This window comes from Amblyomma americanum, chromosome 9, assembly GCF_052857255.1.
Source record: "Amblyomma americanum isolate KBUSLIRL-KWMA chromosome 9, ASM5285725v1, whole genome shotgun sequence".
Lineage (NCBI taxonomy): Eukaryota > Metazoa > Arthropoda > Arachnida > Ixodida > Ixodidae > Amblyomma > Amblyomma americanum.
In genome coordinates, this window is record NC_135505.1 from 20,215,624 (window position 1) to 20,240,195 (window position 24,572).

The window sequence follows — 24,572 nt, forward strand, 5'->3', positions numbered from 1 at the left end:
GAAATCCAACCACCATCTCGCTGGAACCTCACAGACCAAGAAGGTTGGGAGATCGCGGTCTCTAGCTCAGAGCCGGCCTCACAGAACAGGCTGGTGGAATGGGCAGAGAAGATTGCCAGAAGCCATGGACTGATGGCCGCCACCAGGGATTAAGAACCAAGCCAACCAAACCTCCCTTAACGCCTTCCCTTACTAGGTTCATCAATCAAGCTTTTGCCTAGCTACCTTCCCTTACAGTGCAGTTTGGATGTCCACGTCATTTCCTTTCCTTAAAACCAACTTTCGTTTCATTTTCCTTGCCTTATTGCACTTGGTGTCCACCAAGATATGTTTCCTTTCTTTAAATTGTTTGTGTGGAAAATGGTTATCGGTGCTCCTTAACTCCTTGGCAACATTAAAACATGTTGTGGCGTCCAAAGCCCAAGCAAGACCAAGCGTCCTCCAATTTTTTCAATTTCTTTTAACTTTTTTTATTATGTTTAGCCAGTCATGCTGCCGCCATTATCATACATTATGCGCTTTGCACTTCACACCAGGGCTTCGAATGACGTCAACCCCTTTCAAAGCAGCTGCAAACCCAATGTTTACTGGAACCCATCGCGTCGGACTGTTCACACCCGCCTTATCATGCATCATGTGGTTTTGATGCTTGTTTTGAGGTTTTTCTTTAGCCTGGCGTTTTTTTCTGACGACACGAGAGCTTCCTTGGACGGTAGAGGTATGCAGCTTCTCTGTAAAATCTGCTGGTGCACTTGGTAAAATATCTCAGCAGTATGTTGCAAAGACCTTAAAGCACCAACTAAAACTACTTTCCCCATTTACAATTCAAGCACATTGCATTGAATACAATGTGAATGGCAAAACAAAACGCGCGAGCACGCGCTGATGTCACCGGACTCTGAGACGAAGTTTCGCAATCACAACTGAAATCCGACCATTCCACATGGTTGTACAACTCACCATTGAAGCTCGAAAAAAAAAAAATGAAGTACTCAGTGTAGCTTTCACCTTCCAGGAACGCGTGCCACAACAGACACCATGATCACCAACCGGCAGACTACATCCGGTCAATTCCATTTTTCATGTTGCCCTTCTTGCATTATAAAATAAAAAAATACAACTGAAACCAAGGAAATGGTGTTATAGAAGAAAACCAGATGGCGCAACTTGTCCAGGAACACCGTCTTGAATTTTTGGCGGCAGGTTCAAAATGTCAGTCCTATATGGCTGATGGCCTATGGCACAGTAAGGAGTTTCTGAGAAAGCCGCACAGCTTTCCTCTGTAGTCGTAAGGCTGCACTCATGTGGAGACCAATGAGTAACTACTACTCCTTTGACTGAACACATGCCAGCAGCCAGCTGTGGGAGGAAACAGTAGATGCAGTACGAAGCACCGCAGCTTGATCCGGGAATTCTCAAAGAGCCTCTGCAACTGCAACTGACGAGTGTGGACAATGTTGCCAGCAAGTCACACAAAGTGTGTGCAACATGACGGCGACCAGTATAAGGCTACATGGCTCTTACCTCAGGTGCACAAAACCTTTGAAGGCAAGCTTTCCAGCAGTAGCAACGTTTGGGTCACTGTCTCCCTTTCATCTCTGCATTTCAATGCAGTACTTTTCTAGCTCATCAAAACTCTTTTCTCAATAAAAATGATAGCTATCTTGCTGCACTAATCTACCAATGTGCGCTTCACTCTCTAACTTATCACACCTACACGATGGAACGGTACTTAGCAGAACTTGGTCACCACGGCAGAAGATACGTCCTTTAGTCAAGGCATCCCCCTTTTTCAACCCCGACATATTTTTCCCACCTGGCAAACTACTTTTTAGGCATGAACGCAACCAGTGCAAACAGAAGTGCTAGCTTTGGCACAGTTGCGCACGAAGTGTGAAACGCAGTACAGCCTGACTCAGTTTCAAAGGTGTACTGAGGACACTTCGTCCAAATTTCAGTCTCAGTAAAAATTTATTCTCAGCCTCTTTCTGGCTACACTGACACCCACCAGGAAGGAAAGACATTTATTGCTGAGGAGATGGCAATAAAAATTTCTTCTGCCACTCGACTTAAACTACGCTCCAAGAACTCTGATCACTGTATTAAAGTGAATGGCGTTGTAGAGAAGCCTCTGGGATCCATGTCCAAAAAAAATTGCATCGATGCACCACATATTATTTGCGAGATCGGCCGGTGGTGGCGACACCTGTATTTCTTTTTTAAGCAAAGCTCTTACGTGCCTGTTCCTGGTTAGCACAGCAAACACGTTATAACTGGCACAGCAAAGAGCAGCGAAGGTGAAAGTACAGCGGTAGCTAAGAGAGTGGGAGCATGAGGAGAAAAGCGGAGGAGCGTACTGCACAAGCGGTGCCATTTTGCGGAAACAGCAACTGCGGGAAAACGCACCACCTGAGGAGAGGCTGAGTAACGGCGGACTGCTGAGTACAGTGGTGAGCAGCCTTGTCTAGAGCGCGCCGACGGTGCTCTGCAGAGCAGGTCAGCGCCATCTAACGTTAGGCTCTGGGTTCGAGTTATGCGTCCCATGAGCATGCGCGGCCAAAACAGAGGGAAGCCTGTTCATCGTTTCCTTGTCGGTCCCTCACCTTGTGAGTTCGTTTTGTGCCACCAGGGCTGCACTGCCTGCATTTGGGACACTGTGACAATGGCCAGGGCGTCGCCATGCCGCCGTGTCTCACGAGTGTAACGAGATGGCCAGGCAAGCAAGCGCGAGTGATAGCGGATGATCGCATGTTTCTGTATCCAAGTTCCTTGATCTGTACGAATGCCAAATGCGGTGTCCCTTTTAACTGATAGCGCAGCGCAAAGATACGCCATCGAACAATACGCCTGCAACGCATGGTGCATGTGGTAATGCGCAACCTTATATGGACAGACGAAAGCAGACATCAACAGCCAACTAGGCCCAATTCTCGCACACGCAGTCAAGTGCGTGTTTGAAATGCGCAATCACCCGATATTACTTGCTTGCCTAGCCGCCTCGTGATTCGCACAAAACGCGTTGGTTTTCCGGCCGCTGTTACATATATTCAGCGCGGCCCTGGCGGCCTGAAGCGGCACTGAGCAGAAAGGATGCCGAGAACCCACGAGCAGGCACCGCTTTATTTTGGCCGCGCATGCGCACGGGACGCATAACTCAAACCCAGAGCCGAACGTTAGAGGGCGCTGACTTGCTCCGCTGAGCACTGTCGGCGCGCTCTAGACAGGGCTGCTCACCACTGTACGTTCCGAAGCCAAAACTCAGAGCCGCCTGCACTCAGCACCACGTGTTCTGTCTGCAGCTGCCTATGATTCAAATACTGCAGCAGATGCATTCATAGATCACATTACTCAGAAACATAATCGTCGGCCAATTTTTTTGGCCATGCTTTCTAGCTTATAAGAGCTCCATCTCCAGTGAAAGTGGTGTCCTTATTACCGAAATGTTGTAATCTGTCAACAGAAGACAAGTTAAATATGTCCTGAGTGTCACCAGAAGAGACAGCAGGTCGTATACTCACAGTACTGGCCGGTGGATAAGGGTAGCCCGTTGTGGCTGTGGCAGTGTTGGAAGTCGGGTAGGGCGGGTACGGTGTCGTACCCATAGCCGGTGGGTACACAGGGTATGGGGGCATTCCTCCGGCCCCCGTGGTGGCTGGGGTGGCACCGGCCGTCGCAGGTGCTGCGCACACCACATACAGACGTAGTTGGTGGCTGCCTCACCTCTGAGACACTGCTCACCCCATCACCATACTAGGCTATATCGTTACACTTCAGCTTCAGAACTCCTGGCTACAGGCCATTTCCCCACAATTAGCAAGCAGGCTAAGTTCTTACGCTTAAGACTTATTAACCAGCTCTACAACAACCTATTGTGAATCGACAGTAGCAAGTATCTATCTCTATCAATGACAACAACCACAAGACACAAACAAAAGAAGCACCTACAAGAATACAAATTTTGCACAGACACATTTCATTTTTTTATTTTTTCCATACTGTTGATTCCCCATCAACTACCACGTTTTTTACCAACCTTTCTAGGTTTGTATTCCAAGCAGGAAATTGAACCAGAACTAAGGCCTACAGAGACTGTCTACACACCTCAATGCATTCTTTTCTCGGTTTTTCTGTTGTGTCAGCTTCCTTTCTTGGTTTTTGATTCTTGTGATGATGCATTTATCTAGTTGGGTCATTCAAAGCAAAAAAAGATGCACCGAATTGTTGACATTTTAGATTTGGCTGCAAAAATAAAATTCATTTTAGTTTAGACAAGTCCCAATAAAAAGTGCAGAGGCCTTCTCTTTAAGAAAAAAAAATTTTTTCTTTAAATACCTTACTCCAAAGTGTAAGAAATCGCCTTACTCAGGGAATTTTTAGAAAATTATTGCTCAGGAACGATCTTTTGCTTTCACTTTTTGTCTCCGCATGTTGTCAGGTATTGAGATGCCCTGTCGTGGCTCCAAAAAAGAAACTGCAGATCATGCCATTTTGATTCAAAATAGAAGCACTTAGCAGGAGAAAAATTTTAAGATTTCTACATTTTTCTGAATCTCGTTTATGCGGCCCCTGTTAATTCAGAAACTCGGACTGCTGCCCGAGTCCTGGCAAAAGCCCATGCAACCCTATAGCGTTGGAAGCGCGTTTATTTGGACGCCACGGGGCTCACATCAGTCAATTCGGACGGGCCCCCATAGAGGCACCGTGTCGAGATATGACGTGCTCGACAGGCGATCGTCCAGATATTCGTCCACAGGCCTGAACTGCATATTACATTTTCCCCCATGCCCCTGTGATCTGCACGCAAAGGCAGGCGTGTTGACGGTTGGCAGGCTCCCGCTGCTAGGCCGAGAGAGAGTCCGGCCGCACAGTTTCATTTTTGGAGCTTCGCTGCAGCCCGCAGAAGCGGCAGCTACCAGCTGCACATATCAGCAAGCCAGCCAAGCCATTATGATGATTGCCTTGTTGCTGATATTTTTTGTTTGTTTCTTGAAGGCGTTTTACCGCTCCAGCACCAAAGCGCCATTCTTCCAGCGCACCGAAACTCTGCGCTCGTCACGTGCTGTTCACCGTTTTGTGCGGTGAAGCCTCCTCCCATGTGACGCCACATGCAAAGAGGATCCAGCGCTACCGTTTCGGACAATGAAAGGAGCCACACTGACCATTACCATTGTGGAGCAGTTCTGCTTCCGCCACTCCCGATAGCGTGCACAAATTAAAACATCTGAGAGAAATCTATGTTGTCTCGCAATTTTCATCTTAAAAGGACACAATTGCCCAGGTACCCAAGAAATAAATTTCGTTTTCACAGAAACGGTTTTTAGCAGTTTTGGGAGCTCCTTCGATAATTCCACATTCGGATAATTCGAACGTTTTTTACACTACCAAGAAGTCTGAATTAACAAGGATTTACTGTAGTATTGTTTACGTTAAGTCAAAAACTGCTCCTACGCTGTTCTTTAATTTAATCACAAATGCCTCGATTTCTGTGAAAAAGGCCCCAGTCAGGGACAGAAAAGGGTATTGTGGGAAATGGCATACGACAAAACAAAAATAACCAAATGGTCAGCCCATTCAATTAGTTTCACATATCAAAAAAATTGGAAAACTACTTTGTTGTTGGCGAGCAATAAATTTGCAAAAAGGAGTCGCATCGATGTGGTGACAGCATCTGCTATGCTCGGGCAAAACACGGCTTTTACTTTTAGTCTCACTCAAACATCAGGAGCTGCCATGAGCGTAGAATATATTGTGATAAGGCAGCCCAATGGAGCGATTTGGCCATTTAAATTATTCTTAAAGAACATATCTGGGCGGTATGATCCATAGCGCTGCAACAAAACAGGGGACAAACACAAGCGCTAAACTTCCACTAAGGCTTTATTTGGTGCACGCAGAATTTATACATGAAGAAAAGAATGATACCTGCCAGATTAGACAAGATACTTTGTGAACAAAAGCTTAAAAAGCACATGCAACACATTTCACCGGTTGGCATACTGCTCCGAGTCCAAAAATGCCATATCTTTCTTTGTCAGCGACAATGACGGACTGTTGACGCAGTTTTCAGGTCCAGCTCTTTCGATTACGGCAGCCTCAATAATTTCCCTTGTTAATCTATACACATTTCTGCCCATCACCTCGCATTCTTTAAAACATGAGCCCGACAGTGCCATGCCAAATTGCTGGAACCGCCATCCCTAACTTCCCTATGGTGCTCACTTAACCGCTCATTAAGGCATCTGCCTGACTGCCCAATGTATGCCTTACCGCATGAAAGCGGGATACTGTAGACTATTTCTTCAGTACACTGCACGAAAGGGTTTCTATGCCGAATCGTGCAACTATTCTGAAGCCTGCTGTCGGGACAGGTGGCCTTGCAAATGCGGGACAATTTTTCTGGTGCAGACATATACACCTTCACTCCCACTTTTTGTGCTACCTTCTTGAGGGAGTGTGACAGCTTGTGGATATATGGCACCACCACTAACTTGCTGCCCCCTTCGCCATCTGTTCCAGTCTGCTTGGCCTTTTCCTGCTGATGCAAGCTCTCAGCGACCGAAACTAACAAGTGTCTCGGGAATCCTGCTACTCTGAGGCGGTCCACCTGCTTATAAAAACTACTTTTCATCAAGCATGCGCAGGACTTGCTAACTGCGTTTGAAAAGCACGTCTTCACGACCCCTTGCTTGACCAGCCTCGTATGCGCAGACGAAAAGGGTAATAGGGGCTTCTCAGCTCTGTGCTCATACATCCAACAAACTGCTGTCCAGTAACCAGCTTTAGGTAAAGAAACCGAAATAGTGCCCTCAACCGGAAGCTCATGGGTGATCTTCAGAGGGTGCAGACACTCAGAGAAGGTAGAAATAGCGGTTACGGCTGTTACCTTACCGAAATGTTACCAATGACGTCAGCAGTCCGTCATTGTCGCTAACAAAGAAAGATATGGCATTTTTGGACTCGGAGCAGTATGCCAACCGGTGAAATGTGTTGCATGTGCTTTTTAAGCTTTTGTTCACAAGTTATCTTGTCTAATCTGACTGGCATCATTCTTTTCTTCATGTATAAATTCTGTGTGCACCAAATAAAGCTGTAGTGGAAGTTTAGCGCTTGTGTTTGTCCCCTGTTTTGTTGCTGCGCTATGGATCATAACGCATACCGACTAGCCCGAACCATCAACTTGTTAAGTTATCTGGGCGGAATGCTCGCAGTATAGGGGGTGTGCCATGTTATTGACTATAGTTCTGACTTAAACGCAAAATTTAAAACGCCAGTCAGAACCTGTTAGATGGATAAGCATTTATTATTTACATTTTGACTGACTGAGGCATCTACCTCACCAGCAAATTCAACTTCCGAAGCCATGGTGCATAGCGAATGCAGTGTTTAATAAATCGTTTGTATTGAATTTTATAGGAAACTAGGCATATGAACACCATACGTCAATTTGCAGATATATTGAACGGATGGCGGAGTATGTGTACGGTAGTGTCATTTTCCTTTACATGAATATATAGTCCATACACACTAAACAGCATTCCACCAGACGCAATTTCATTTATTACCTTAGCAGCATTGCAAATTAAGAGAACATTAAGGCGCCAGGTGTTTAAGAAGGTAATTTTGCTTACAGTCGAAATGATTAGACAATCCAGGCTGCTAAAGCAGCTTTAGCCATTTCAAATTTGGGTGGATGACGATGGCTCCTCTGACTACCAGTGAATTAACACACATCGTCTGCTCCCCGAATTCCATCGAAGGATGCGTTTCATTCGGCCATAGGAGGCACAGCTATACATTGTCTTAATAGGGCAGAACGTAGGGCCAGTTGGTGTAGCGACATATTCAAAAACTTTGCGCAGAATAACACAAGATGGGAGGGAGAAATATGCACACACACACACGAGCGCAAACTTGCAACTGTACTTTCAGAAATGATACACCGCCTTAAGAAGCTTAAAGGGAGCAAGTGTACACATTCCAGAGCATCAAGTGTGGGAAAAAAAGAGCACGCACATACCGTATTTACATGATTGTAAGTCAACTCGAATGTAAGTCGACCCCCCAAATCGCATGTCCGAAAAAAAGAAAAAAGTTGACGCGAATGTAAGTCGACCCCCCCAATCGCATGTCGTCGTCGCCGGTGCGATCCCACAGCACATCGTCCTCCATGGAAAGCCCGCACTTCCTAAATGACCGCACCACGACATCACGTGGAACGGCCGCCCAAGCGGAAATCACCCACCCGCACACAGCCGCCAGGGAGGCTCTCTTCACGCCTCCTATAGGCCTCCCGGTTCCTCTCTCGCTGTCTTAGATGAAGTTAAGAAATATCTTTATTGCTACACAAAACCAGACGACAAGTTAATTTTAGTTGGAGATTTTAACTTACCAAACATAAACTGGGCTACTTTTTCTGTTCAATCTCCGCACGCAGTAGGAGATGCACTGCTTGATATCATGTTTCATTTCGATCTCTTACAAATTGTGAAGAACCCTACTAGAATCCAACAAGATTCTGCATCAATACTGGATTTATTCCTGGTACGAGGCAATATCAAAGAAAAACTTTCATGTAATGTAGTGGCCGGAATTTCTGATCATCAAGCAGCAATTTTGGTAATAGAAGACATATTATTGGACCGAAAGGGTGATATTTGACAATTTCAAATTTTTCCCGTGCTGACAATGAATTGATTATTGATGTTTTAGATCTTCATTATTATATTTTTCTGCACCGCACTTGTAGCGTGGAAGACCTGTGGCTTGTTTTCAAAAACATTGTTCGTGACTGCATTCAGCGCTTTGTACCAGTGATATGCAAGAATTCAGACAACCACAATCCCTGCATTACGCGAGAAACTTTGCAATCGCAGCGCAAGCTAAAACGATTAAAGAAAAGAATAAAAAAAATCAAGCTCAGCCAATTTAGAGGCAAAATTTTATGAAGTTTTAGAGAAATTAAAACAGTGCATTCTGAAAGATAAAGAAAAGTACTACAATACGCAACTTCCGGCTTTTATAGAAACTTCACCTGAAAAGTTTTGGCAGTCAATTGCAACAGTTTCTCGTTCTATCCTCATTCTACCCTCGTTCTACCGATACATTTATTATAAATGGGAAACATGTAAGTGACAATGTCCAGGTTTCCTCAGCATTTAATAACACCTTTAAGAAAGTTTTCACAACAGATGACAGGCGTCTCCCACCCTTTAGCATGCCCCTTCCTTCCATGCCTGGTGTTATAGTTTCTGAAGAGGGTGTTTTAAATCTACTGTTAAAACTGGATGTTAAGAAATCACCTGGACCAGATGATATGCCTTTATTAAGCAGTATACAGAGCGGTGTTAGAAGTGTTTGCGCGTCCCATCTTTGAAAGAAGGTGTTCTACCATGTGATTGGAAAACTGCTAGAGTTAAGCCTTTGTGTAAAGTGGAGAGAAGACGTGCATTGAAAATTATCGCCCTATATCATTAACTTCGACAACGTGCAAATTATTACAACATATCACTCATAGGCATCTAACTAATTTCTTCAATGAGCTTAATGTACTGGCAGATGTTCAACATGAGTTCAGACAAGGGTATTCAACATGCACTCAGCTGGTCGAAACAATCCACGATTTTGCAACAGCAATCAACGAAGGAAAACAAACAGATGTTATCTTCATGGACCTTCGAAAAGCTTTCAATAAGTTTTCGCACAAGAACTACTTCATAAACTCAGTATTGTTATAAATAATAAACAGATGTTAACATGGATACGATCATACCTATCTGATCACCGTCAGTTTGTCGAACTGCATAAAACCTGCTCCAATTACGTTTCTGTAGATTCTGGCATTCCCCAGGAATCCATCCTTGGCCGCCTACTATTTTTAATATTTATTATTAATATTGTTAAAGACTTGTCAGAACGTATTAAGTTATATGCGGACGACTGCGTGCGGTATGAGAAAATAAGCTCAACTGATGATCAAATCAGGCTGAAAAATGATTTTGCAAAAATAGTTTCTTGGTGTGAGAATTGGCAAAGGTCAATTAGTTTTGAAAAAACCGCATTTATGAGAATCACACTTAAAAAGAACCCTCTTCTATATCATTAGCCGAGATACTTATATTCTGTAACTTCATGAAGAAAATTAAGTATCTAGGCTTATCGATTTCTGATATCCTCTCTTGGACCAAGCATGTCGACTATGTTTCAGCAAACGCTCTCCGAAAGCTGTTTTTCTTACAACGCTCGCTTAAGTTAGCAACCCCTGGTACATGCCTCCTTGCCTACAACACTATTATTAGACCAATCTTAGAATATGCAGTAATTATCTGGGACCCTTTTATCTGGTGGGCTTTATCTATTATCTGGTGGGCTTGGTGGCTGTGCCATGGCAAAGACCACTAATCCGCTCTTCCTGACAATGCAGGTGCTTGTCACGATTATCGTCGCATTTCTGCCTGGCCTGACGACTGCGCAGTCGGGTTCGTCATCCCTACCGATTTATCTTGGCTGCGGCGGATTTGGGGCTGGCTGCGTCAACGTCACCGCTGCCGTCGACACGCCGCCACGGATCTGCCCAACCCTCGCTGCCTCCTGGATCGCCCCATCACAGTCGACATCATCATCTTCAACTATAAAACCGCTGCATCCGTCAACGACACTTCGTGGGCTTGGTGGCTGTGCCATGGCAAAGACCACTAATCCGCTCTTCCTGACAATGCAGGTTGGTGAACAATACAGCCTGTTCGCTAAGAAAACTAGTAACTACTTCTTAGTGCAGCTACCAAGCCCACAGTGTCTGAGTGCTATCGCTGCCGATTTTGCCCGTTCTCTTCTGTTGTTGTTATCCGGTGATATTGAAACTAACCCCGGTCCTGATTCTGTCGCCATTCTTGCCGAGCTGCCAAAAATTTCAGCCAGTCAATCTCAACTCATCGCTGATGTGGGTGAACTAAAAAACCAACTACTAACGACAAACCAAACCATCTCCAATCTGAACGAAAGAATGACTGATCTCGAGAACCACTACCAAACCCTAAAAACCTTACAAACAGACCTTGATACTGTCCGAACTAACGCCGCCCAGACAGCCAGCTTAGTCTCTGCACTAGAAACACGCCTAGACGACGCCGAAAATCGATCACGGCGGAATAATCTAATATTTTATGGCCTTGAAGACACTAATGTGGCCGAAACATATGCTGAGGCTGAAGAAATCATCATTCGTCACTGCCAGGATCGCCTTAACATATCAATCGACCCTAAAGAAATAGAACGCGCACATCGCCTTGGACGCCACTCTGACGACCGCTGCCGCCCAATAATAACCAAATTCACGTCCTACAAAACTAAAGACAATATTCTCTCAAATGCCCGGAAACTAAAGAACACATCCTATAGCATCGGCGAAGACTTCTCTCGTTCCGCCCAAACCGCGCGTAGCCACCTTGTAGCATTCGCCAAAGCCAAAAAAGCTAAATTTTCACTTCGCTACAAGACATTGCACATTGGTGCTAAGCGTTACATGTACGATATCTCATCGCAGATGGTTAAAGAGATACCATAGCGGTTACCTCCCCCAAATGTAATCAATACCCGTCCCCGCACTTTACCAAGCAATCATCTTTCGTTCTCTGTAACCTACACTAATATTCGCAGTCTTATACCGAAACGAGAACGCGTGTCTAGCTTAGTCATATCATCTAACAGCAGTATGCTGTTACTAACTGAAACCTGGCTTACTAATGATATCACTGATGCTGAAGTTATTGCCGATTTGCCGAATTTTTCTGTTTATCGGAAGGACCGCACAGATTCTCGAGGGGGTGGCGTGCTGATCGCTGCTGGACCAGAATTATCTTGTTCACCCATCCGTCTCCCATCTAACTTAGAGATACTGTGGCTTTTGTGCCGTACTTCACCGCATTCAGTCATAATCGGCGTGTGTTATAGGCCTCCGCATTCTAGCCCAAACTTTTCTCGTGAACTTAACAATATGCTAAACCAGCTCATGATATCTTATCCGAACGCGCATATTCTTCTGTTTGGTGATTTTAATTATCCAGGAATAAACTGGCTCAACCGTTCTCATTCACAGCCAATCAGTGCAGAATCAAGGGATTTTCTAGATGTTTGTTTGAACTTTAATCTTTACCAACTAGTAACCAGCCCAACACGCACCGCAGGCGATTCGAGCAACATTTTAGACTTAATACTAAGCTCTCATCCTGACAGTTTGTCATCCATTACATACTTAGAGCCCATTAGCGACCATAAAGTCATTCAAGCCGATTTTTCCTTCCGCACCGAGCGCCATGAAACACAAAAGAAAACAATCACCCTGTATGACAAGGGTAACTACAATGCCATTAATCATGAACTGAGCATTTTTTTCCCACTCTTCGAAGCCGGTTATAACCAGAGATCTGTTAACGAGAATTGGCTAATATTTAAAAATAAACTTCATGAACTAACGCAAAAATTTATCCCTAGAATAACTTTTCGTGAAAATCGCTCTAAACCCTGGTTTTCTAAGACACTAAAAAGACTGGAGAATAAAAAGAAGCGGCTTTTTCGCGCTGCCAAATTTAAAAGCAATTCCGAAGCGTGGGAGAAATACTTTTCAGCCGAAAAAGAATACTTGACTTCCGTCACCAACGCTAAACACTCATTTTTTAACAGCGACCTACCGCGCATGCTATGCGATAACCCCAAAAAATTTTGGCGCGTTATCAATCCCGCACCATCACACTCAGTCACTCTCACTCATGCATCCGGTATTCAAGCCTCCGACACAGAATGCGCTAACATCTTCAATACGGCGTTCTCGTCAATTTTCACCCAGGAGCGCAACCCGCCTCCAAGAATACCTCCTACTAATGCCACCTCACCGATGGACGCAATAACTTTTTCTTCAACTGGCATCTCGTCTTTAATCGAGAAAATGAAACTTTCCTCGTCAGCCGGCATCGACGAGATAAACACTAAACTACTAAAAAACACAAAATGTATCAGTGCAGTGTATCTTGAATTATTGTTTTCACAATCACTCTCTACAGGTCTCATTCCGGAAAACTGGAAAGTTGGGAAGGTCGTTCCACTCTACAAATCAGGTGACAAAAATTCCCCTCTGAACTACCGTCCTATTTCTTTAACTAGCGTCCCCTGCAAGATCATGGAACATGTCATATACTCTCAGGTAATGGACTTCTTAGACGCTAACAATTTCTTCCATCCATCCCAGCACGGTTTCCGCAAGGGGTATTCATGCGAAACACAACTAGCCATGTTCCTCAACGACTTACATACTAACCTGGACGCTAACCTTCAAGTTGACGCCATCTTTCTGGATTACGCTAAAGCATTTGATAAAGTTCCACATCAACGTTTAATACAAAAACTTTCTATTCTAAACATTCATCCTAACGTGCTAAACTGGATCAAGGCCTTCTTAAGAAATCGCTTTCAGTCAGTCATTGTAAATAACCAGTCTTCCAACCCTCTCCCTGTAACATCCGGCGTCCCACAAGGCTCTGTTCTTGCACCCCTATTGTTTTTAATATATATTAATGATCTCCCTCAATACGTATCCTGCCAAATTCGAATGTTCGCTGACGACTGCGTAATTTACCGCCAAGTAACAAACATAACTGATCATGAAGCCCTCCAGCAGGACCTTAACCAAATTGAACAGTGGTGCGCAGATTGGCTTATGACCCTCAACCCTAGCAAATGCAAGCTTCTTTCCATCACCCGTCGCAAAAAGACTCATGCCTTCCAATACAAAATCGCTAACGAGTTCGTAGAATCTGTATCATCTTTCAAATACTTAGGCGTCACATTATCTAATGACCTAACATGGAATGCACATGTTACTAACGTGATATCATCGGCTAACAAAACTCTGGGATTTCTTAAACGTCACCTTCGCCTCACCTCACATCACGTGAAATTGCTCGCCTACAAGTCACTCATTAGACCTAAACTTGAATATGCATCCGCCATATGGGACCCGCATCATATTAACCTCGTAAACGATCTAGAAGCCGTTCAAAACCGCGCTACAAGGTTCATTCATTCTTCTTACTCCTACGACGTCAGTGTTTCAGCCTTAAAAACCAAATCAGCACTATCGCCTCTTTCCGTTCGTCGTCGCATAGCCACGCTATCACTGTACCACAAGTTCTTTTACTCATCACTTAACCGTGCCCCTTACATCACGCCAGCATCATACATTTCTCATCGCACTAGCCACACGCTTCAAGTTTTTCGCCCACGTGCCCGAACTGTTACTTTTTCAGCCTCCTTCTTCCCACGTGCAGCTAAAGATTGGAACGGCCTTCCCCAGCATATCATCGACATCACCTGTCCTTCATCATTTGCAAGCAATCTAAACAACATTTTTTGTTCATGATCACTAATGGCATTTTTTTGTGCCTTTTCTGCTAATCCCACCCCTTATGTAATACCCCGCGAGGGGTCTTTAAGGTAATAAAATGAAATGAAATGAAAGGTAAACATAAATAAACTCAAAAAATCCAAAAGAAAGCAGTAAGGTTTATATATAACTTACGGGCGAGCAACAGTCAGTGACCACCTCAAAAAAAGCGGCTTACCCTCTATTCCTAACAAAAATCACATATGTCGCTTAAAGGTTATCTATCAATTAATTGATAATAATTTCAAAGTCCACACCCCCAATATCCTTACTTATTCCTCAGGGTACCAAATTAGAAATCGCCATTGTCCTCCCATAAGACCTTTAAATTCGCGAGTTAATTGTTTTAAATATTCCTTTTTTCCAAGGACTATCACTGATTGGAATAACCTTACGGATGATGTTCTCAGGCAGACATCATTGTAATTTGTTTGAAGAGGACTTGAAATGATGGTTGTTGATGACCTTGCTGCGGTATTTTCTTGCTGGGTTTCGATGTGCAATTCTGTTTTGTTTGTATGTGTCTGTATTTTTGTATCTTAACACAATGTTTCCCACCTGCTATGACCTTGTGTACAAGATCACAGTATCCATAAATAAATAAATAAAATAAATAAACCCAGCCACAGGTGCCAGTCTTTGATCTCGGACACAAAATTTTCTCCCGATGGCAAAGAGCAAAACTGAAGCGGAAATAATTGAAGGTTTTCTCATGTAAAAGGCAGGAGACACCTGCATCAGCACCCCTTCAATCTTTCGACAGGAAAAAGAAAGCTCATTCTTGGAATGCGCTCCATTCTTGCATCTCAACCCCAGCTGGGCGACTCGGTGAAGTCTTTTTTCTAGAGATAGCTGTGTATTCACTTCCTACTGCTTTCTCGTCCGCACTAACCTCTTTTGTTTTACTGCTTTTAATTGTTTTGCTTTCATCGACTTCTGTTCCTTTTAATTGACCTTAGGTGTTACTGGCATGTGCCCATCGTTTTCTCTTTTAGCGTAATGGCTCAGCCTTTGCCTTTCTTGGGTTCTTTTAATTACTTTTAATTGTTTTTGCCATGTTAATTGCTGGCAGCTTGTTTTAATCTTTTTCATGTCCCTTTCGCTGTCTTTTTCATGCAGGTGCCTTCATTTCTTGTCGTTTGCTTGGGTTGCCTTTTGGTGCCATTTTTCTCTTCAAGATGTTTGCGCGTGCGGGGGACCAGAGAGGGGTGCTCATGTTTCTGAATCTTCACTTTTTATGTGCTTTTCGCTGGTGGCAAGAACACATGTCAGACTTCTTTGTGATGTTTGTCGTGCGTATCTTGGCGATATCTCGCAATCACGAGGTCCACGGGTCAAGGTATCCTATATTCTGCTGCTTTGACGGATCAATAAAGAGTTGGTAGTCCTCGTCTCGTAGCGCCGGGTCAACATTTCTAAGCAATGAAACATCTATCCCACACCAGAATCCTCACTGTTTTCACTATATAAGGGGACAGAGTAGCAGTTACCTATTCACATATACACGCATTAGGAAGCTCCTCTGTTAAACCACCCACTGGAACACGCCCCCACTTACGCCCGTGCAATGATAGTATTCCTCCTCACTTATGTTTCAGAACACACCTAGCATTACTTTCAGAACTAAGCTAATCCTCTTCAGCAACCTTCACCACCAGACTCGCAAGCTGCTAGGAGAAGCAAGCTATTCGAGGTTCATGCAACCACACATAATGCGATACTTGATGATGGCAGGAAGAAAAGGGGATGCAACCGTCTTTGCGCCACACTCAGGGGTAGGAGGTTAAAAGGACAGTGATTTGGAGGGACCAGCAGTTGCGAAAAAGAAGGTGCAGCCAAGGGGGGAGGAATGAATGCCAGAAACGGGCAATGATTGGTTTGGGTTAAGCGGTCTACGTCCCAAAGCAACTCAGGCTGTGAGGGATGCCGTAGTGAAGGGCTCCGAAAATTTCGACCACCTGGAGTTCTTTAACGTGCACTGACATCGCACAGTACACGGGCCTCTAGGATTTCGCCTCCATCGAAACTCGACCGCCGCAGCCGGGATCGAACCTGCGTTTTTCGGGTCAGCAGCTGAGCACTATAACCACTGAGCCACCGCGGTGACTACAAACTAGCAATGAGTTGCAACCTGCAGTAAAAAGTTTAGATATTATTTTTAATGAGAATTTGAGTTGTAATGATCACGTCAAAATGGTGATGAACAAACTGCAAAAGGTTGTTGGTATCTTGTGGCGACTGAGATACTTCATGTCAAATCGTATTAAGAAAATGTCGTATAATGAACTGTTTTCTTCTCTTGTGAATTATTGTGTTTCGGTGTGGGGTACCACGTCTTTTACTAATGTTAATTGCTTGTGTCTGCTTCAAAAGAAATTCAATACGATAGCAAGGCGGGCGAGTTGGTGATACATATTTGAAAATATACAGCGCAGAAAACTGGGACTTTAGGGTAGAAAACACAGGACAAGCACTGATCTCAACTAAAGTTTAATCACAGCAAACAGGCAAATATAAGCGGACAGGCAACAATCAAACATTACAACCACAAGGCACGTGCATTATGTTGGATCAAGATAGGCAACCTCACTGTCACGCAGGAGCAGGGATGGTTTGCTGACGCACAATCTAGATTTTTTTCTCATCTTGTATGGTTCTACGATTTCTCTGGTCAATTGATCGGGGTGTTTGTACAATATGTCACTGTAATACAAGGCAGGAAAACATGATTTACAATCTCGGCAATGATCAACTCGGCAATGATCACAGCGCTTGTCCTGTGTTTTCTACCCTAAAGTCCCCGTTTTCCGCGCTGTATATTTTCAAATGAAATCAGCGCTTGTCCTATGTTTTCTACCCTAAAGTCCCCGTTTTCCGCGCTGTATATTTTCAAATAAACAGCGCTTGTCCTGTGTTTTCTACCCTAAAGTCCCCGTTTTCCGCGCTGTATATTTTCAAATGAAATCAGCGCTTGTCCTATGTTTTCTACCCTAAAGTCCCCGTTTTCCGCGCTGTATATTTTCAAATAAACAGCGCTTGTCCTGTGTTTTCTACCCTAAAGTCCCCGTTTTCCGCGCTGTATATTTTCAAATAAACAGCACTTGCCCAGTGTTTTTTACCCTAATGTCCCCGTTTTCCGCGCTGTATATTTTCAAATAAACAGCGCTTGTCCTGTGTTTTCTACCCTAAAGTACCCGTTTTCCGCGCTGTATATTTTCAAATAAACAGCGCTTGTCCTGTGTTTTCTACCCTAAAGTCCCCGTTTTCCGCGCTGTATATTTTCAAATAAAATCAGCGCTTGTCCTGTGTTTTCTACCCTAAAGTCCCTGTTTTGTTTTCCGCGCTGTATATTTTCAAATAAACAGCGCTTGTCCTGTGTTTTCTACCCTAGAGTCCCCGTTTTCCGCGCTGTATATTTTCAGCGCTTGTCCTGTGTTTTCTGCCCTAAAGTCCCCAATTTCCGCACTGTATATTTTCAAATAAAATCAGCGCCTGTCCTGTGTTTTCTACCTTAAAGTCCCCGTTTTCCGCGCCGTATATTTTCAAATTCAGCGCTTGTCCTGTGTTTTCTACCCTAAAGTCCCCGTTTTCCGTGCTGTATATTTTCAAATAACGTATTGAATTTCAAAAGAAAGCTGTTCGAAATGTTAAGGTGCATTCCAGACGGCGGGCCACGGACTGGCCCGCGGACCGGTCACGTAGGGTCGACCGTGCGTGGCCCAGCTGGGTCTGGCCGGCGACAGCGTCCACACGACAGACCAAAAGAGCAGACGACAAGGCGGGCCAAGCCTCTTTGATCAGCCTGCAGGAACACTCGTCCCACACTTCGACATTCGGCAGCGAGCGCAAGTGGAATCCGCGGCCGCGGCAGAGATTCCGCCTAAATACCAAGCGGAAAGCTTGATAGGTACGAGACAGATTTCTGCCGCGGTGCGCGGTGAGGAGGAGGTAGCATTCCCACGGCGGCAAATATGGCAGCGCGCTTCCAAGCTGGACCGTTCGCTTCGGGCTGGATTCATCGTTGTTACTGGCTTTTTTGTTGCATTCACTGGAAATAAATGGCACACCCATTTCTGCCTTGGTCTCACCTCGCCTATAAGAAGACGCATGAGAGAAATATTTGATTTATTTTTTATTTAGCGACGATTGTGCCCCTTCTAGGCTTAAGTGGAGCGTACGTTTGTTGACAGAAATAGTTACCCGTCCTAACAACTAGATGGCGCCACAAGGCTGAGCGTATCCTTCCGCCTGTGTTTGCATATGCTGAACTAAAAGTGGGAAATGTGAGAAATGCTGTAACGTGCCAAAAAATACCTGCGTTTTAGCGTACATGAGAGTGCACACACTTATGGCACGTAGACAGCGTCAATTGTTCTTTTCTAACCATACCTGTGGACGTCACGAGCGCCAACGTTGCGACTAATTTCGCTCGCTCTCGCTGCTGAATGCCCAATTATGAATGAACCATAAAGCTGCACTAAGGATAAAAAGTAAAACGTAGCGTCGTCCGACCACATTGACATGTTAACAGTGGAAGCAAAACTACTTTCGCTGATGTCCCTTCGACTGCTGGGAGCACTGAGTCGGGAAAGAGCAGTGTGGTGTAGTTGCCAGACTTGATGTGTGTGAGTAGGCTAAAAAGTCCGTGGTCCGCCGCCAGAAAAAATGCTCCCGCATTTCTCGCGCAATCCGGCCCGCGGAACATGTGCAGACCTCGTAGACCGGAAGTGAAACCCCACGTGACCGCTAGTCCGCGGGCCAAAACAGGTCCGTGGTCCGTCGTCTGGATACACCTTTATGAACACTCCTCGACTAGGACGCACCGAACTGATTTTCAGTGAACTTCGAATCCTCCACTTGCCACAACTGTACGAAGCTTTACTCCTACGGAGATATAAAGCCAGTGTTACATGATAAATCTATCAGGATTACAATGCAAAGAACCAAAGTACTCTAAATAAACGACATTCAGACGGTTTGTACCTAAGATCCGAACAAATCATGGTTACCAGATGCTGAAATACTCTCTCCAGCAGTCCGAATTGATGTATATAGCTAATGCCAAATCTAATATGTTTAGTTGTTTTTCTCTGAAAGTGCTACTATGTTGTGTACCACTGCAATGCCTCTGTGGGGTGCATCGGCCTCGTCAATTCTTTTCACTGGCTTTCTGTCTGCGCACCCAACATTGTCATGATGTTAAGTAAACATGATTTTGATTTAAGGTCTATGGGTGTTCAACATCCCAAAGCGACTCAGGCTATGAGCGACGCCGTAGTGAAGTGCTCCGGAAGTTTCGACTACCTGGGGTTCTTTAACGTGCACCGACATCACACGATAGTGACCTTGATGAAACGAAGAAGCCTAAATAAAGGCGCGTTGAGTTTTATAGCACGTGCCATGAGGAAAAAGCAGGTTTATGCTATTTCCTGAGGGAACAGCAAGTTTTTGAAAGCCATCTCTAAGTAAACGCTGAGGGTCATCAAAGGACAGGGACAAGCATAGAAGGTGGTCTAGTGGTATATGGACAAAGGAGAGGGTGGCTATGAACATGGGAAAAAGGTAACACGGAACCATGCAGTTTGCTACGTTACGTGAGTGATCCATCAGCTAAGACAGAAGCATGCACAATTAATGGAAGCACGAGGAGTTTTGTGCCCCAAATAGACATGGGAGAGGATTTTGCCCTGTAATAGCTGGTCTTATTACATATCCACAAAGGAGGGGGGGGGGATGTTATATAATAATTACTTGAGCTCCATTTCTTGTAGCACTTCGTTATTACCCTGTGCCTTCGCTGTAACTGGAAACATGCACTCATTCGGATGAATAGAGAGAACCAGAGTCAGGCGAAGAGATTGTGTCGTAGTGGCCTTAAATTCATTACATACCTTCCATCCACTGCTCATGAACAAAGAGCGCAAGGTGCAGCAGTTCTTGCTAGAAAACAGTGTGTGGTGAAGGTGATCTCACACTGGTCTTGCTTTTAACCTGTACACATGACTAAAGGTCTATATTCGTATCTAAAGTAGCACGTGATTATTAAAATTTAATAGCACGAGAAAACACAAAATGCAGCAGCTAGCATGTCAAAGTCATGCAACTGTAACAACGCTTATAGCTTGTTTTCAGTGCAAGCTGCATGATGCTGAGTCGCGCTTCCCTGTAATGCTAAAGGCCAAAAACCGAGTTTCTGTCATTCGCCCACTGTACAAGTATGATTTTAAATTCTCTCCAAATACGTGTCGATCATACACCACATCACCAGTTTTCACACACCAGACAGTGATTTCTTTTTTTGTATCCCATTTAGCCCTTTTATAGCGTTGAGCAACAAAAGACAGGCTTACACCACCGTGGACACACGAGGGCGATTCTACCCAGGCTAAGGTCAGAGGCAGTCCTTGTAGCAACACCACCAGGCAGCCCCTCTAAGACAATTGCCAACACTCACGGTAGGGTGTCCATGGGGTGGGCATGGTGGTTCCTCCGGGAGGGTAGGGAGGCATGGCAGCTCCAGACGGCGGGTACGGCGGCTGCCCACCACCCATGGCCGAGGGGGGCATCACTCCAGCCGTGGGCCGGAAGAAGCCTCCTCCCCCCGAGGCACCTGCACGGTGCCCAAAGTGCAATGTGACGCCAACGCTACAGGAAGGAGGCCAAAGCACAAGACAACTGTGCCAGCTGTCTGCTATGCGGGAGAGCATCACTTATAGTCCATCTCACAAGTACTAGTTTGCAGCACTGTGAAGGGTGTGGCAATCTGAGCCAATCAGAAAACACGTTCCTCTCCCCTCACCCTGCACTGGTGGCTCCGTCCCTGGGAAAGAAAGAGCACCAGTGTCCAGCTACTGCACACACAAGACCTGGCTGATTCAGAGGGTGACATGTTTATAAAGGTTGGCGCACCACTTCACAGCAGGCCTCCGCAGTGCTGTGTTCATGCAGACTTTCTCTTCAGAAATTCTGAAAACACCATCCTGAATGACTTTTTCCGTTGCTGCAATAATTGTTTAACAATAACCACACCACTGCGCAACTATTTGAGGGACTGTTTGTTGTATTCCTTGGCCCTGATTGGATGACAGAGCTCTACCCTTCATAGCATGTGAGATGAAGTAGAGTCTTTCTGTTCTCAGAGGAGCATGTAAAGTGGAGCAAAAGATACACCTGCAGTGGCTACCACAGCTGGTGGCACAGCCGGTTAAAGAAGACACTTCCCCCTTTTTCTGTTCAGACAAGCTCAAGCAACAACAGCAATTAATAGAGCCTCCATGGTGGGACTTCATCCCCACTCATGCAACAACAATTAATGCAGCCTGCGTGGTGGGAGTTCATCTTAACCCAAGCGAAACAGCAATTAATGGAAGCTTCATGATGGGAGTGAGATATCGTATTTACTCGCATATAACCCACCCCTGTATAAACCCGCACCCCTAACTTTGAACTCCATGAAAAAAGAAAAAAAAACCTCGCGTATAACCCGCATGTTTACCTGAAAAAAAAAAAAAAATGAGCGCTAGATAGATACAACTGCACACTCAGTGATCAGTTCATTTTCAGAACATTTATTCAAACGACCACCACCACAGCACTGGTTATCCGATTCTCAATCATTGCCACTCTCACTGCTGCCATCCGAGGCTTCATCGCCACTCTCAAAGACGTAGTCGTCCTCGGAACCATCCAAGCTGTTATTGATGGCAAAATTTTTAAAGCTTTTACGCACTAAGTCGGCCGGTATTGCTTTCCACGCATCCACGATCCACTGGCACAGCAATGGAATATCAGGCCTCCAAACGCGTCCCGTCGGTGTGAGGGTGTAAAGGCCGTCAGCCATCCACTGGGCATACAGCCGCTTCACGTGTGCCTTGAATGGCTTGTTCAGGCACACGTTGAGTGGCTGTAGCATAGACGTCACGCCGCCAGGTATTATAAAGAGGTCAGTGCCGGTCTCGGCGAGGCAAGTCTTCACCGCATCACTGCAGTGGTCTCGGAAGGAATTCCGCAGCTCTGCTGCCAATTTCTTCAGCAGTGGCAATAATCTTTAGCTTCTCTTTCGCTGTGAAACAATGCCACCGAGTCGCACTCATGATGCCGAAACAAAGCAGACAAACAGTGCAAACTGGGGTGTATACATGGAACAGCGCCCGACTCTATACTCAGTTTCATACTTCAGGTGCAATACTGCGAAAGCTACACAAGTAGTCAGGCAAAAAAAATTGAGGCGTATCACACCACGCTGGTTTTGTGGCCGTGTGGTCTAAGGCATCGCTCCAGAGGAAGCAACAGGGGACTTCGGATGAGTAGGTTCAAATCCACCTCGACTTTTTTTTCTTTTTTGATAGGATTTCGTATTTGGCATCACTTTAATTCATAATCTTTTGTTCAGAACAGTTCGAATACAGCGCTATTCGTAACTGAAATTACGTGCATCCGTCATTTGATGGACACTGTTCTTTGAGCTATCCGAAACTCGCTGTCCAAATTCAAGCGATATGTATATGAACCCTGGATAAAATTACATGCTTAACTCTTTCCTCACCGCACCTATTCAAACTGCCCATTTGAACATTGGAGAAAAATGGCCTATTCTGCACTATTTGAGCAGTCTTCGCCGTTCGTTTTCGCTGTTGCCGAGGGCATTACTCCTTTCTGGTCCTCTCTAAAGGTACCCGGCATGTCATGGATAATTCCGTGCCACAAGCACAGCAGCATATCGAGTTTTCTGCAAGACGGTCTGGGACCCTCCACTGTAGAGTAGCGCGAACAGTTCATCAATTTTTTAGACTTTTTCTCAAGCTATACTGTCATATATTTTGTCAATTTTTTGCGATTTTTCTTTCTTACTAAGCAATGCATGTCCAGGTTTCTTTTCTATTTGTCATTAAAGAGAGCTCTTTCAGCTGCACTACTATGTGCTATAAGAGAGCAAAATGTTGGAATTCATGGTGAAAATTTTTTTACGCCACCCTGGAATGGCCTGTTTTACCATGTTAAGGAAAGGGTTAAATTTAAAAGAGAGCCTTGCTCATGCAGTGACAAAACATTAACTCCAGTTCATTGGTGCCTTGCATACCGAGGCAACAGAAATATCAATACTCCAATGATGCAACAAAAAGGAGGCCCACTTTTACAGTAAAAAAAAGTTTATTATGGATGCGCAGCTCCGAATGATGGTGTGATGGGTTGGGCCTCACCACTTACAAGACAGCGAAGCTCTTTGACGCCACTTAAGTCCTCGTCACTGAAATGTGAACTCGACTCATCCAAGGTAGAATTGCACAGATCGCCGATACTGAAAAACAACCGGTTCAATGTCAGTGTCCACAATTGCGTTGTGTTTCCAAGCCTCAGCCTCAACTTTCTGCACATGAACGCAACAGTTTTCCCAGTTTTCTTGGCTTACGCACGCCAGTGCTTCTGGTAGAAGAGTTTCTACTTCAGTCAAAGTGAAACCTTTGTTTCTGCTTGCAATATAGCCTTTCATTTGGCTCCAAATAAGTTCAATTCGATTGAACTCACAGTGGTACGGTGGTATCCTGAGTATTTCGTGGCCATGGGTAGCCGCCAAAGTGTCGATCCTGTACATAATGCTTGGTGCGTTCACCTTTTGTGCAAGCTCAAACAGTTTTGCCCTCATCATCTCCTGTGACCACGGAACACCTTTCTTTGTGAGCCAAAGCTGAATATCAGCTCTGTGCGTCGATGTTGTAGGGGCTTTTTCAAGCACCACGCTATGGTACGGCGCATTGTCCATAACAAAACTTTGGTCCTGAACGTTGGGCAAAAGCTTCTCCGTAAACCACTTCTCAAAGTATTTTCCATCCATCTCAGAGTGGTCGTCAGCCTTATTTCCCTTTTTGGTTCTGAAGAAGTCAGCAGCTCCTTGTACAAAGCCTGTCGCACTGCTTCCAGCATGAACGAGGATCGAACGGGCCCCTTTGCCTGAGGGCGCAGCCAATCCTGTCGTCAGGCCTTTCAGGAAGGCATCCTGTGAAGTCTTTACAGTCCTGTCCTGCCAGACGTACTCCTTTGTATGCCCTCCGTTGACCCAAGTTTCATCCAGGTAGGTGATGCACCTGTACAAAGCAAAACAAAATAGTGGATGAGTTAATGCACGCTATTAAACGTACCCATT

At 45.0% G+C, this 24,572-nt stretch overlaps 1 protein-coding gene across 1 annotated transcript in view; it reads right to left on the reverse strand.

Annotated features, from left to right (window-relative positions):
* TSG101 (tumor susceptibility gene 101) overlaps nt 1-24,572 on the reverse strand; it is an 86,093-nt gene that overhangs the window by 46,255 nt on the left and 15,266 nt on the right. The window contains exons 6-7 of the mRNA XM_077638391.1: nt 20,886-21,041; nt 3,519-3,679 (exon numbers count right to left, since the gene is read on the reverse strand). Coding sequence (XP_077494517.1) covers nt 3,519-3,679; nt 20,886-21,041 — 317 coding nt within the window. The remainder of the gene's footprint in view (nt 1-3,518; nt 3,680-20,885; nt 21,042-24,572) is intronic.